The sequence below is a fragment of the Catharus ustulatus genome, chromosome 4 (assembly GCF_009819885.2).
Source record: "Catharus ustulatus isolate bCatUst1 chromosome 4, bCatUst1.pri.v2, whole genome shotgun sequence".
Lineage (NCBI taxonomy): Eukaryota > Metazoa > Chordata > Aves > Passeriformes > Turdidae > Catharus > Catharus ustulatus.
This window is the reverse complement of record NC_046224.1, coordinates 66,393,650-66,409,734: the sequence shown is the minus strand read 5'-3', so window position 1 is coordinate 66,409,734 and position 16,085 is coordinate 66,393,650. Positions and strand designations below refer to the sequence as shown.

Genomic DNA, 16,085 nt, shown 5'->3' with positions numbered 1-16,085 from the left:
ATTTTAACCCTAAATTCATGCAACTCCTTATGTGCTTGAAGTTGGGTGACAATAGGAAATCCCATCCCTCTCTCGGTAAGGATCAGCTATACCCACCCAGCACTGGTGATTCTTCCCTTAGAGATAGTGCTGCACTGTACCTTGTCGAGCAGCCTCCTGTCTCAAGGGCCATCTATTGCATCCTCAAAAGCAGAAGAATGAGGGGTTACTGGATTCTGAATTAAGACACTGATGCTGACTCATGCCTCAGAGTAAATTTATTCAATTAAGTGTGGCAATAACACAAGCATTTGATGAACATCTATATTCCTGTGAAACATGTTACACTTCTGCTCAGAGTTTTCCTCCCTAAGGCAGGATCCCCACAGGCCCAGCACAAGCCAGGGCTCACAGCATGTGACAAGGCAGGTATGTGTAAGCAACCCACAGGACAAAAGGAACCTGCTCTGTGAACACAAGGTAATTATGAACAACCACAAACCAAGGGAAGCTCTGCAGCACACACAGAGGTCATGAACATAAGTCAGATAAAGTGATTACAGCTTTCAGTTTTCTTTACCCAACTTCATTAACTTTTCATCTAAAGTTCATTAACTTTCATCTCCTCAGATGAAAACCAGCCAACAAAGTAACTTCAGTGTACCGGGAGAGCTGCATAATAACATAAGATTTTTCTATATTTCTATATATATTTCATTTGCCTTCTTTAGCATCTGATTAATTCTTTCCACTTCTGTATGCAGTGAAATAGCTCAGAGGTAAAATTTTTCAAGGTTACATCACTGCTCTAGAGCTGCACTGCAAGTTTTTGTACAGTTAACTAATACTTGTGTAAGGCTGCAGCAGAACACTGAAGTCTTTCTGGTTGTCACAGAAGTCACAGAAGTAACCCAAGATAATGAACACATTCCAGTACCTTACTCTTTCAGAAAAGTGGAAATAATCCTGTCTGTAGGCAAACAGATGCAGCCACAACACGAGGTCCTGACTGGAGCACTGAGTACCTGAACAGCATGCTGGCACCTATGGACTTTTCCTAAGAAAAGCAAGAGGCTTGTTCTTTGGGACACTGTACTTACGGAAATGAACCTGCAAGCCCTTCTTACAGTCAAAATATTTGGCATGAAAGCTTTGGGTACCAGTGTGCACACCTCATAAACAGCCTCAGTAATATTCTCTCTAACAAAACTGCATCAAAGAGTAGCAGTTGATTCTCTTAATATTTTGCAAAACTGCTTCACTTGAAAAGTGAACATTTCCTGTCAACCTCTAATAGCCACATTCAAACTCAGACTTGTAACAGTCAGTTGTGAACCAGTTCCTGTTGTCACCTGGCCCTTACACCATTCACGCACTATTCAAAGAGAGAATCAGGGCTGGGCCTCTCTTCTGTATCCTGCTCTTCCTCCTCTGGGTACTCAGTAAGATCCAGGGTCAGGACTTGGCTGAACATAATATCATCATGCTGAGAGAAGGAGAATCACACCATGTAACACACTTCTGGTACTTGAAATAAACATTTCATAACTATCAGATGCAATAATGAGCTTGAGTTCCCCAAAGGATGTTCCCTGGAGCCAGTGCCCACACAGCAGGACACAGCCAGCCACCAACTGTGTGTGCATGACTGACTGAAGCAACACTTAGGTGTGACCCAGTACTTCAACAACCCCATGCGCATTATTTAACCATAATTAGCTGTTACCTCAGGACACACTCCTATCAATGCATCTGCCTTGCAAAAAAACTCTTCCTTCAGGGAAATGACAATCATTTGGGTCTGCTCATGTGCCTGTTCTCTAATGAAACGCGAGACCTTTGGAAAGAAACCAAGTATTTCAGTTAGTTCTGGCAACCTGAAACAATGCTGTGATTAGGGAATGGCGAGGGAAGAACTGATCTGTGCTAGCTGCAGAATTCCATCATGAAATAAGATTGCTAAAATGAGAAATAAATCAGTTTTAAAAGCCAGGTATTTTCCATGGTTTTAAGAGAACTCCCCTCAGGTGTGCTGCTTTTTAAAAATGTTTAAGAAAATAATGGTTCATTCCAATAAATAAAAGTTACAAAAAGACACCAGTGCCAATGAACAACAATTTTACTTTCTGTAACTAGAGAGGAAGGGGGAAATTCCTAAATAAGTTTTTAAAAAAGGTGAAAAGTTGGCAGCTGGCTCTATCAAAACTTAAATTAGTTCACTGCAGACAGCAGCAAATTTCTCAATGATAATGCAACTTAAAGGTACAAAATTTATTAACTAGTGAGTATTGCAATGTCTCCCAATATCAATTAAATGCTGCGTAAAGGAAAACCAGTAGATTTTTAACCAGTAGATTTCTATCTACATGACATGGAAATTAATTTTTTAACAGATGACCTGTTAGTAAGTTACAGGAAGAACTGTTGTTAGTAAGTTAAACTTCTATTTGTTCTCTTATTTGTTCTAATAATTTCAGAGTATAGTTCCAATTAGTAAGAGATCTGCTTTAATACATTGTCAATCAAAGAAAGGAAAGAAAAATAGTAACTTCTTAGGATAAAAAATGGATACCAGTGAGTACAAGCAACAATCTTTCACAGATCAGTTTTGCTCACTTGTAGTATTTAATTTTAGCTCTGTTTGAATTGAGAAATTCAGCTACATAGAGGTAAAACCACCTGCATTTCCAGTATGTTGACAAGAATGGTGCTCAGCACATCCTCAGGCATGAAGGGGACCTCTCTCCTGCCAGGCAGAATGAACCTCCTCAGAGAGGCAAAGTACCTAGTGCACTCTGTTAATGCATCACAGGTAGCCAGTATGGAAAGCTGGCAACATCCCAGAAATCCTCACCTTCATTCAATGTGTACAGGACTGAGGTGTGTCTAACTGCAACAGGAACTTATATGGATTAGTAAAGTCATCCAGGTAGTAACCAGGCAAGGGCATGATCTGGGTCCCTGCCCAGCCCCAGACAGAGCCAGGAAACACACCAGCCAGCCACCCCAGACAGCGCAGAGATGGGCAGTGCTCATCACCTGACACACCACAGCTTCCATGGAAAGCAGTAAATGGTGTAACAGCAAACAGAAGCCTGGAGGCAGCCTGCACTGCTTGAAGTCAGCCTTGAAACATCTGAGTCCAGAGAGAATAACACACAAAACACAACACCTGTATTTAACCAAAATCCATCATCTTAGAGTGGTCCCAAGTGAGACTCATCAGCAGAGCAGTATCTGATAAAAGCTCAGCTCACAGAGGTGCTGTGTGATGTGTGATCTTGGTTTTGATCGCATCACTGAGAGCCAAAGCTTCCTTAGGGATCTTCCTTATAGCCCCACTACATCCCATCTAGTGCTGCTGAAACACACTGCACCAAGTTAAAACAACCTCAGGCCTGGGTAACCCTTGTGGACTTGCATCCCAAGGATTATTTAGGGAATTCAGGTTCAGGAACGTCTCACAGTGAGTCAGAAATCTCCAAGAAGGAATTTAATTCTATCTGGCAGGCACAAGTGGTAGAGCTTCCCAGCTATCTATTCTAGAGGTACCCTCCAAGCAAGCTCTGGGGTACTTGGCACATCACAGTTAATGCTATCAGGGGAAAAACCAAAATGTTTAGTGCTGAAACAACTGCTTTTGTTTGTTAGACTCCACCAAGACTGACATTAGCAGTAATGCTAGTAGAAATACTGTTCTGAAAAAAAATGCTTCCACAGAAGAAAATCCATGCGTACATGGAGAGCTTGAGGATTCCTGCCTACAAACAATACTCTTTCTTCTGAGCCTCCGCCTCCGAGGGGCTGCCACCCACAGCTTCAATCTCTACTGTTTGTGCTCCAGCCTCAGTTCTTGTTATACTGAACAGTTATTGGCAAAAAGGGAAAGATCAATTGAGCAGGCGGGAAGGTGTTTTAATCAAGAAAAGTCATGTCAAGTCAAGACTAAAATTACTGGAGCAACAGCTTAATTGGTGCTAATGCAAAAACAGTTACTAAGCCAATTATATGAGAGAGTCCAGTGACAGTATGACTTGGTTTCCACGTGCAGACACATTTCTTGGAGCCAAGGGAACTCCAAGGCCTTACCAATTCCAAGCACCATAATTCCCAGGTGCCTTCCAGGTCAGACTGTGCCACATGGAGTTACAGAACACACGCACACCCTCACACTCCTCACCACCTCCTCTCACAGTCACAACTTAGAGACCAATCAAACACACTTGAATTAAGGCATTTAAATATTTCCCATATCTCACAGACTCATTACTTCAGTCCTAACCCAATCTAATCTAAAACAGGTTCAGTCAGGCTAATCAATCTCTGCATCCCAACACCCTGCAATGGAAGTAGCCACCCTTCTGCAAAAGGTGCCAGATATTGTCAGTAAAAGAGAAACTTACTTTATCAATGTTTGTGTTGTCCAGTGCAGCATCTATCTCATCTAAAATGAAAAAAGGAGCTGGACGAAAGCTGTAGAAGACAAGACAGTATTTTACACTGAGATACTAAAACATTATTCAACATTCTAGTTACTTACTAACTCCATAAATAAAGTTGATAGTATTTTGAAATATTAGTCTTATATTTATTACAATTAAATAATTAGGTATAATTTAACATTTAATATGAAATAGTAAGAAATTAATTAACATGAAATTCTGCACTGAATATATTAAAGTAATGACAGAAAAAGAATAAGGACTTCAGCAATGCTTGATTTAGCAGAATTTTTAACGTGTGTAAGTGTAACACTGTCTCTTTCTATCACCTACTTGGCCAGACACTTGGAAAATACCCTAATAATTCTTTTTTTTTCCCCTGGATAATCCCAGAACAGTTCTTTTACCTGTGTATAGCAAACACAAGAGCCAGGGCTGCCACTGTTCTTTCCCCTCCTGACAAACTATCCATTGGCATAAAGCGCTTGCCCGGAGCCACGCAGTGAAAGCCAATGCCTTCCAGATAGGGCTCCTCAGGATTTTCAAGACTAAGGAATGCCTGGAAACAAATACATTTAATTGTTAATAGTGAGATTTATCAAAATATTTAGATGGGTATGTTTTAGGTTTAAATACTGCCTTTAGCTAGTGAGGAAACGAGTGAGTTTGCTTCACTTTTAGAGAACCTGTTGATCCATTCTGAGATCAGCAGTATCCAGTTCCCAGAGAATACAGTGCCACATATTTGTTATTTCTAAACTTTCAACTACTGAAAAAACTTGTTTTTATCACCTTTCATGTAACTGCTTTGATTTTTTAAATTATTAAAAGTTAGACTTCAGAAGCAGATTTCTTCTTTTTTGGCCTGGAAGACAATGTATTTGCAAAAAGACTGCTTGTATTAAAGTCTTTTTCTGTACTTTGCATCCTGGCTTCCAGGGACAAAACTGAAAAGCATTATTTTAAAGGAACCACATTTTTCCTAACCACTAAAGGTATGATGGGCAATATCTTTCCTACATGGTTTACTTTTCTCATTAATAGAAGAGACAAAATAATACAGACTGTTCCCCTCCACACAAGACACGTAAGAGGAATTTCCTTACTTTGTGCTCATTTCAAATGTCTCCTCTCAGATTACAGATATCATGGAAGAAAACCAAACCAACACACAACATGCTGAAGGAAAACACAAAATCTTAAGACAGATAAGAGTTCAATCCTTTAAACATTCCACAGTCTATGGAATTTGACATAACCAAAGCATTTGGGAGTTCCCTCTTGACTTTTGTTATTAATACAGGAACAGTAACAAAGATAATTTTGAGACAATTTTTCTACGTTTCTTAAAAGTTGCAAACGTATTATGTTCTATTTATGTTTTCTAAATATTTAAGTGGGGTAGAAGGTGCTTGTACAAAACACTGGCATCGATTTATGACTTTCAGTTGTCTGTACTAATGATTATTATTTGTATAACTTGATGTGTAAACCAATGTTATTTTTAAATGAAGTACTCCATTACATTTCACACTTGTGCTCTCATAATTTACACGTCTGCTAAAAGCAAAAACTAAGCTAAGATGAACAGTTCTCAGGTTTGTTGCACATTACCTCTAATGTCAAGCATACTTAGGCTTATTGCATATTCCATCCCTGACCCTAAATTTCTCTAGTCTATTTCTGTAATTTTCTTCGTAAGGACTGAGACTGTCTTTGGAAACAAGGGCTACTATATTCTAGGTAACAAAGCATCCAGTAAGGCCTTTAAGGCAAAGCCCCTGAGCATGACACACCTGAGCACTACTGTTGCGACAAAGCCTCTTGTAGATCCTGTCAATGGCTACGGAGGCGTGCTCAAAGCACCGGGCAAACAGCTCATATCTCCTTTTTTTCACCTCTACGAATTCCCGCTTGCATATTCTGGCCTCCTTTCTGCTGTTCTCAAAAGCTATGGAAAAAAAATAAAATTACAGGAATTGAATTAAAGAGTATTTGAGCAAATACACAGAACAAATATATACTGGGTACCATGAGCAGCATCCAAGAAAATCTTATTGCAGAAAAAGGAACGTAACAATATAGTGTGAGTTCCATCCACATTTCAAAAGGAGGACCCACAAACCAGCAAAGTTGTGATATATTCAATCTGCTCTGTGCCACATTTGTCTGGAGCAAGAAACAATATTCTAATTCCTTCCAGGAGCCAGGCAGCCCTAAGCAGCACCAGCACTGTCCTAGTACAGCTCCAGAACCCCTTAAATCTCTTACATTGTTAATATCTTCAAAACTCTCTGGAGATAATAATTTTACAGAAATGCTCATGTCTGAGTTTTGGACAACATACACAGTTCCTTCAGTTATGTAAGAAAAATTTAAGCAATTTTAAAGTCAGTACTTCTCAAAAATCAAGTAAAAACTTTACGATGTCATGTGGGAAACAACTATCTTCCCGATCATTCAAACAAGTATTTCAACAAACTACTGCACACTCAAGTGTATGTTAATGAATTGTTTACATGCAATTAAAAAGGTAACTGAGAATAAAGACTTGAGCACAAAAACAGCAGGATCAACCCCAAGAAGAGGAATTTCAATTAGTGTGGAATCACAAAAGTGACTGACATGAAAGACTCAGTGTTACCATCTATTGATTCTTGAAACTTGTCTCGAGCTAACTGTAACTTCTCTCCTGCTCTCAGGTTTGGAGCAGCTGTCTTCATTAATGTGACCTCTTTAGATTTGATTTCCTCCTGCATTTGCTTCACATGATCCTTTCTATCTTCATCAGACTCTAGTTCCTAAAGAAAAAAACAAACCACAAACAAAGCAATCTAATTTGCATTTAGGTCAAGATATTTCAATACATACAGAAAGTGCTCATGGTTCCTGAAACAATTACCTCATTCATGAATACTTGAAACAACTGAAAATGCCACCCAGGTCTTAGTTCTTGCGATTAATCTACCAGGCCCTAATTCTTCTTCCCCAACACCTTTAAAAACAGGGAGCCAATTATTTTCCCTTTATTCCCTTTTTAAAATACAAGATAGTAGCAGGATTAGTGCTTCACTCCTTTGTTCTAAAGAACAGATTCTCAGTGAATTCTTTGAGGTAAATTCTAGTGATTCAGATTCAGATTCATCCTTTGCTCTGTACTTCGCCTTCTGACATTTAATTGTTTTCCTCAGGATTAAAAAGGAAAAAAAATATTACAAAATCTGCTGAGAAAATGTGACCTAATGGACTGTTAAGACAGGGAAGGATGGAAAGTCTCAGCCTCTGCAAATACCACAAACAGAAGGTAAACAACCCGCCACAGCCATCCTTGGGTTCTGGAGTTTTCAGCTGTAATATACAAAGTTGGAACTTCAAGGCAGAAAGTAAAGGAGAAAGGAAAAAAAATAAAAATCAAGGTTATATTAAGTATTTTTGTGGTTCAGGTAAGCAAAGGTTAAAGCCAGTTATATGGGAAACTGACCTATCCAGAAATCCCACACATCATTGCTGTGTCACGAGTACAAAACCAGAGCACACATACACATGCACTTCAGCTTAGGAGTGGTTTTACCAAGTTTCACTTAAAGACCAGAGTGAAAAACAAAACAAACAACAAGTAAAATATACAATATTTTACAAAACTAAAAATCAAACACTCCATCTCCAATAATTTCTGACAGAAAATATTACCTTTAGCTTGACTTCTAGGGTGCTGTAGTCTACCTGAATTCCCTCTTCCCTTTCATAGATCCCTGATAGAGTCTGGGTGCCTTCTACTTCAGTTCCTAGCTATAAGATGAAGGACATTCCAGTTCAGAAAAATAAATTAATTTTGAAACTGTCAAACCAATTAATTAAAAGGTTTTAAAATTAAGAGACAGTGGTAACAGGGCACCAGGTGAACTTAATCCACAACTCTTCCCCTGGCCCAAACAGTGAAGATCTCATGAGCCCAATTAACACACATACCTATTAAATTAAGATTAAAAAATACATGCAAAACTCAGCTTGAGGCTATGTTAAAAGCAGCAGCAATCTGTTTACTACATATTTACAATACTGTACTGCAAATCTCCTGGTTGGAACGATGTACACTTCCTGATACCTTAATCCCTTCCAAGGGAAGGCTGAAGTATGTAAGCTGAGGCATTTCTTCCACTCTTAACCCAAAAGAATAGAAGAGCTTCAGTTCTATATGGTATAAGGAGAGAATCTTCTACTCCCTGTAGCCTGAATTTCAGTCACTTTCCCTCAAACAAGACATGGGCTCTTTCTCTCTCATTTCCTTCCAAATTCACAAACTTGTTACAAGTTCTTCAAAACCCACAGCTCATTTCTTTTGTGACAGTGCAGAAAATTTATTTCTCCTCACAAAAGGTACGTTGGAAAAAGAGGGAAGATGGAGACAAATAATAAGGGGAGTCATCAGATAGAAGCAATGTTTGTTTTAGCCTATCCCTGATTTCTGCAAATATCTACATCTACTGAACACAGAAGGATCATTCTATATACAGCATTTTTATTATGGATGACAGACCAAATATCTCAACCCTCGCATGTGCTGTATTTATTTACATTTCCAAACTGACCCCTGCGTATCTCTTACTTATCTTCATACCCATTTTCTTATACCACAAGATTTTATATATTTCACACGAATTTTCAAGCACAAGTAAAAATACTTGCAAACAATATTTCTGTCTACAAAAATAAAAATAAATCGTTCTTTTGAATGAAAGGGACCTGATCACACAAATAGAGTGTATTGGTTTGAACATTACTATGTAAGAGAAACAGTCCTGTAAGGAAAGAAAAAGGATCTTTAAATTCATGATTAAGTGTTCCTCCATGGTATCTATCGTCTGTAAACGCTTAAAGTACCTCTACTTCGCTGATGTCATCCAGTGATCCAAACAGCAAGTGGATTTTCAGGTCCTGCACCTTGCATTCAAGCAGCAGATTGTGTTTCTTTAATCTCTTCTCTTCCAGAGAGGTTTCTAGAGCTGTAGCTTCCCTCTGCAACTCTGTGGCTTCTCTACACGCAGAAAACACACAAAACAACTCAAGAGTGGAAACATCACAGCTAATAACATCCACAAAAAGAATGCATGATAAGTGCAGCATAGAAAACATAGAAAAGAGGGCTGTTTCCTCTGCAGTAATCCCCAAATATAAAGGAAAATGGAACTGTACTTCTGCTATCCCTTCCATTCTCCCGAATTACTCCAGAGGGAGCCTCAGTCTCAATACATTGCCAAGTTCAAATACCCATCTTTCCTAATTACAGCCTCTGTTCCGTTCAGCTCTAGTGAACACGTATGAAGATTTGATCTTTTAACATGTAATCAACTATATTTATCATTACTCTCCTTGAAACAGCTTGACTCTTTGCAACCAATTTCTCTGATAGCATCAAGTTACCTTCAGCATGAACTGTCCACAAAGGAGCTGATTTAATAGAACAGTATGACAAAATAATGACCTAAAGTTAGTATTAGTTTAACACGTGGAAAAATAACAGTGAAATCAGAAAACAAAACTGTCCCCATTAATCAGACCCACTGTACAACTCCAACTAAACTGTGAAACTATGAGGGAACTTCACATATCCCCAGCCAAGCTGTAAGTAAGCTACTACGTACTCACCAAAAGAGATGAGAGATTTGTGGTCAGAGATTGCAGTGAGACCTAAAACTAGGTAGATAATAAAATATCTCTATATGGTTTATGGCAGAGCTCTCTTGAAATACTCTTTCACACTGAATTAGTAACACTGTCAAACTAAGGCACACTGTAGATGCAAATTACTAATAAATCTTCCACAAGAAAACAAAACAAGAGAAAACCAAACATGTGATCAGTAAATCCCTTCTAAATATTATCCCTTTAATCATCTCCCCAGAGCAGAAGTAGAAATTACCTATTAAGAGTTAACATCATCTTTCTGAACTCTTCAACTTCTTTTTGGCTTTTTGTAAGCTCGGATTTATGAGCACTTAATCTATCCTTAAGGTGTTGCTGCTCCTCCAAAAGTTCATTCACTTTTTTTAGAAGCTTTTCCTCATCCTGCATAGAAATATTTAAATTTTTAACCTCTCAACAAGAATCTAGATCTGGAACTTCTACTATACAAGAAGGAGTCAAAAGTTTAAACCTGTTACATTCAAATGTGTTACAGTACAAGATCTGAAAGGCAGTGGGGACGGAGGGTTTCCCCAACTTTGTGGCACTTTAATACATTTAACTTCTTAGTTTTTGTTCAAAGCACAGATTTTCTCTTTTCTGTGAACAAGCACAAGCTTGTTTCTTTAACAAGCACCATCAGCAGAATACAAGATAAAGACCACTGTGAAGGAGGAACCTATATATATTACTTCAACTAAAAATCTAACTTGGTTTCATAGCATTATTTTAAATGTATTAGTGGGTGTAAAGCAGCTTAAAAATGTAAAGCACCAGAGCTGCTTGCTCTTCCTCATAAAATCATCTGCTGAATCTGAGCCACATGCTGCTGGTTTTATCTATAGTTGTATGTTGCCTTTTCATATCAACAGAACACATTAACCGAACAAAATATAAACTAAGACTGTATAGATAGTAATCTAAAATTTAATTCTAAAACTTAAGCTAGTAAGCTTATTTTTAATAATAAATAAGCATCCAGATACAGCAGTTCAGTCCAAGGTTAAAATGGAATGATATGCATCTGGGTTTTTCTAAGCAATTGCAAAGTCAACAATTGAACTGACCCCTTGAAAAATTAATCCACGGCATCAACTACATTCATTGAAAACTGGATCTGAGAAGAAAGAATGCACTGAATTACAGAGAAAGGGAAACTGATTTTAGTATTACCTTCTTCAGCTTGATAATCTCTGCTTCATCTTTATGAACTGTCTCCCTCAACTTGCTGACCGAGTTTGTTAATTTTTGTAGATGATCACGATTGTACTCCAGCTGAATGTTCAGTCGAGTCCTCTGATTTTCAAACTCCAATCTAGTCAAAGTACAGGATTTAAAAACAAGTTCTCACAAAGCAGGCTATTAACTGTGATTGGACTCTATGCAAACACAAAAATCCACATTACATTCATTCTACTACATCACATCCTGCAGATACATGGGAAATCACAAAGATACAGTGATATTGATTAAACAGATACAATATAGAATGTAAGCACAGTAATATGGAAAGTGACACTTGAACTTCAACCATCAGTTTATTTTAATATTCTCCTTCTAAGATACAACTCTATGTTGAAGTGATGTATCTGTGAGACAAGCAGTAGCTGAGGCTGCCTGTGAAAAACTCAAGAACCTGGTTTCCTTGTAAGAGTATGTTCTTATGCCAAACGCCTATATCTCACACCCAGTTCTTAAAATTTTTCACACACAAGTGACCCTTCATGCTATTCTCAATTTGGGATACTGCCACTTTTCAATGTGGGTATTAGAAAACTATTTATATTTTTATAATTGTGCTACCAAAATAGTAAATAATGTTACCTTTCAAGTTTGTTGCAAGCTGTCACTGACTCTTAACAAACCCAAACCACAGTAGTGATCTAACAAATCCTTCTAATTAATCTATAGCCTAACTAATAGCAGCAGCCTAGTTAATCCTTACAGTGACAAGGAGAACCTTCTACATTCTCCTAGGACTTTGTGTTATTTCCTGTGATGGAGTTTCTCAAGTACCAGTGTGCCCAATCTAACACCAACCACTGGGTTTACATTTTAGTGACATATACCACCTTCTCTTATCAATCTCCTCTTGTTGTCTCACATGTTCTTGTTCATACACACGAATATTTTCTATACCAATTTCTTCACAGAATTTTCGGAAAACAACATCTTCAACCTTTGAAAACAGAAATGGAACAAAAAAAATTATTATACTATTTTGAAACTCAGATGTAAAATATTCAATCACTTCATGCTACAGACTAGATTTTTAAGGTACTTCAAGAAAACAGTTAACTACAGAGAAGTAATTTGTACTAGCAATTTTCAAATTAACACTTTCAGTCCAAATGCCAGACATAAGGCATATGTGCCTGTACTCTACCAAGTTAAGCTCTTCTTGACAGCACCTGGTCATTCTGAAGACAAAAGTCATCACAGTGTAACCAGCCTCCCTGGTACTAGCTGTTCCCAGACAGCTGAAGAAGACAAAACTAATCAGACAGACCAGATTTCTTGGGGTTGTAGTTTAGTTTCTTAATTTGAATCCTTTCAAGAGACCCATAAATATTAAATACTGTGCTCTGCTTATAGAAAATTCATAGCAAAAACTCTGCCATGGAATATCTCATTTCCTAATTATACAGTAGATATGAACAAAAAGCATCAGTCAAAACCAATTCTAAAATTTTAAAGAAAAAATTAAGCAGGCAAATACTAGGTACAGTGTATGTGGCTGGACTGAAAGAAGAAATAGCAACAGTGCATTCCTATGAATTCCTATTTAAAATGAAACTCAATGGACTGAAAAAGATTTTAAGAGAACTCTATGGGTCAAAGCCTGATATTGTCAATACTGTTTTAGTATTCAGGCTTTTTTAGTCAGGTAGCAAATACTACATCAAACCCAGTTATACTATCCAAACTACACTACTCTTGGTTCCAAATGATAGCTTCTATGCTTTTTTTTTTTCAGAACAAGCAAAAGAAAAGTTCCTGTATCTGGAATTCTTACACTGTTAACCATCAATGACTTTCTCAGTGTTTACAGATGACTGACATCTGCATTCTCTCATGCCTGCAGCCCAAGCAGGACAGAACAGGCAGCAATTTTGGCTTGTTCTTACATGTAGAATTCCAGTCATGGATTAACTCCAGACTAACTGATGAGAACTGGGTCAGAAGCCAGGAACTATATTACAGATGTACAGTACAGCCTGAGTTACTGCAGACAGCGATGAAGAATCTCTCCTTCTCCAACAATATACATTTACACCAGCATCTAAGTCCTGGGGTGTGAATTGTCCAGATAAAACTGCAGCACTATTTTACCACAACTTATACCAGATTTCTTTGACTGACCAGAGTAGGAACAAAGGTAACTTCAAGACACAGGTAAATGTGGGAGAAACTGGACTTCTGGATAACAAATTCAGACAATTATGCAGAAGCTGATTTATTGTTTACTTTTAGTCCTAATTATACATTTAAAGACTACTGTTTATGCAATTATGTATTTTTTGTTGGTGCTCTTCAGGTGACATGATTGGTTACTGCTTAGAATTTTGCCACCCACCTTTGTTTTAGGTCTTTTAATCTCGGTATGCTGTTTTTCATTATTTTTTTAAAATTTAGCATAGTTTATACTTTAGTAGCTTTGAAGGGTCTTAACAAGTTGCAGAAAAAAACTCTTAAAAAGGTTTATTTAGTGCACCTGTTATAAACATTGGTCTAAATTAAGAAATATGCAAAAAAATAGGCACGGGAAAATACAGTGAAATTCAGAGAAAAGCAACTAAGCAGCAAAATATGGAGAAAAAAGCTAAATATAGTTTGGCTGGTGCACATGATACAGACCATGGCTCAGACTTGTTCAGCATTATTACAGGTAGAGATGAGGTTCCTATTTCCCCAAGAGGTCCGTTACTGCCTCTAGCAGAACACAGCAGGAAACCCCTCCTGGAATCACATTAGTCTTTACTTAACATTCCCTTCACTGAATATATCAAAGGCTAGCTTCATCTTCCACAAACTGGACTTTAATACAGGTATACAATGGTCTTAATGAAACCCCCAAAGGCCAACAGAATACCAAAACAAGCGCCACCACAAACCATAACATTCAAAAAGAACCTTCTTCCCACTCAGCAAACAAAAAACCAAACATCACAAAATAAAAAGAAAACCTCTACAAACAAACACCTCAAGAAAGTGAAATAGGAATTTGCTGACAATCATCATGCACGCCTCAGCCATTCTGCCAGGGTAATCAGAGCACAGAGAAAAATCAAGAACAAATACCAGCTACTTTCCCAGAGAAAGGAACCTTTAGACTATGCTATTTTTCATCCACTTTCCAAGCAGACAAGCCATCCCCCAGACATGTCACCTGGAGACTTCAGAACAAAGCCCTCTCACAGCACTGAGGACTGTTTTTAGCTCTAGAAAGCTGTATATATTAAGCAAAGCTTCATCTGTTTGAGACATAGATGGATATGGTTGGTTGGATTTGTGTTTAGCACTTGACACTCAGAACTTTGACTCTAAGGAAACTTTTGCAAAGCTACGACTCATATACACTAACCTTCTCTGTTGACAGTTGCCTTGGTAAGAAAGGTAGAGGATGTGGAGAGATTGCTGGAATAATGTACAAACCTTGCTGACAAAGAGGTTTTCAAAGCTAAAAGTTGTCCAGGTCTAAACATTAGGAAAGCTTAAGTTTCTGTAGCCTAACAGCAGGAGCTCTCAAATTTCTGACAAAAGGCATTACCTCGTTAATTTTTTTCTGAAATTCTTCTATTTTTTCTTTTCTTTGTGCAACTCCTTCATTCAGCATATCATGCTGAGCCTCAATATTTACCAGTTCACTTTCCAGTTTTGATTTTTCCTAGATAGAAAAGAAAAAGATGGTAATTTTTCTTAATAGGATGATCAACTTTCTAGAAATTGAGACAGCTCTGTCCCAGGTTAACTGTATTTTCTTCTCAAATGGCACTTAGCCACTTTTATTGTCAATCTGCATGGAACAATTACAGTTTTAACAAGTGGAAAAGCAAACTAAAAACAGTACATAAAGTGCACTTTGAGTAACAGACTTCTGAAGGTTACTAAATGATAAACCAAGCTCACCAGAAAACCAAGTTTTAAAACCACAATAGAAAAAGCCTCATGCAAAGTATAATAATTTCACTAGTATAAGGCACACCAGATCATAAGGTGCACTTCTGGGTTCGGACCAAAATTTTAGTCAAAAGGGTGCGCCTTATACATGTGAAATTACTGTACTTTGCAATCCTGTTTTTTATATTTTATTAATTCCTCCGTTGTAACTGCTGTATGTGAAATTTCAACTGATTTTCAAAAACTATGCAAGGAAGTAGCATGACTTGATGAGTAATTGTTACAACAATGCAATTATTAAACATGAAAATTACAAAGAATTAATACCATACCATGAAGAGATTAGCAAGATGTTTCTTTTTAATAACGTCTAATTCACTCTGGGAATATTTCAGTCGTGTCTGAGTTCCTTGGCACTGAGCACGCAATTGCTTCAAGTCAGCCTCCTTCCGTCTGATCTTCATTAAGTCCTGGGAAAGTGTTATGATGGCAGAAAAAGCTTGTTAAATGAATTTCAAAATTATTTGTTTTTCAAATTTTAAAGCTAGCCTCACTGATGTAGGCCTCATTCAAGGTAAAGGTTGATAGTACAGGTCATATTTAATATTAGTATTGTAACAGATTTATCTCTCCCAAGAAAGCAGCTGCTTGCAGATTACATCATAACTCCATTCCTCTTAAAAAAAGCCAACACTAAAGGTATGACAAATCATTTTACACTGGCAAATTTTGGTTCACTACAAGTCTTCAGGTAGTAACTTTTTCCTGGCGAGAGATAGGACAACAGCGTTGTCCTGTATTTCTGCCTGTGAACTGAGAACCACAGCTCAGAATGGAGATGTCCTGTCTGCAACTTCTAGC

General features: G+C 37.7%; 1 protein-coding gene across 1 annotated transcript in view; it reads right to left on the bottom strand.

Moving 5' to 3' along the window:
• Positions 1-926: 926 nt before the first annotated feature.
• The window catches only part of LOC116995874 (structural maintenance of chromosomes protein 1B-like), a 28,772-nt gene continuing 13,613 nt past the window's right edge, over positions 927-16,085 (bottom strand). The window contains exons 13-25 of the mRNA XM_033058950.1: positions 15,557-15,694; positions 14,875-14,991; positions 12,176-12,282; positions 11,277-11,418; positions 10,342-10,487; positions 9,303-9,456; positions 8,112-8,210; positions 7,066-7,222; positions 6,218-6,372; positions 4,829-4,980; positions 4,383-4,452; positions 1,706-1,816; positions 927-1,465 (exon numbers count right to left, since the gene is read on the bottom strand). Of these exons, the coding sequence (XP_032914841.1) occupies positions 1,355-1,465; positions 1,706-1,816; positions 4,383-4,452; positions 4,829-4,980; positions 6,218-6,372; positions 7,066-7,222; positions 8,112-8,210; positions 9,303-9,456; positions 10,342-10,487; positions 11,277-11,418; positions 12,176-12,282; positions 14,875-14,991; positions 15,557-15,694 (1,659 nt within the window). The 3' untranslated portion in view covers positions 927-1,354. The remainder of the gene's footprint in view (positions 1,466-1,705; positions 1,817-4,382; positions 4,453-4,828; positions 4,981-6,217; positions 6,373-7,065; positions 7,223-8,111; positions 8,211-9,302; positions 9,457-10,341; positions 10,488-11,276; positions 11,419-12,175; positions 12,283-14,874; positions 14,992-15,556; positions 15,695-16,085) is intronic.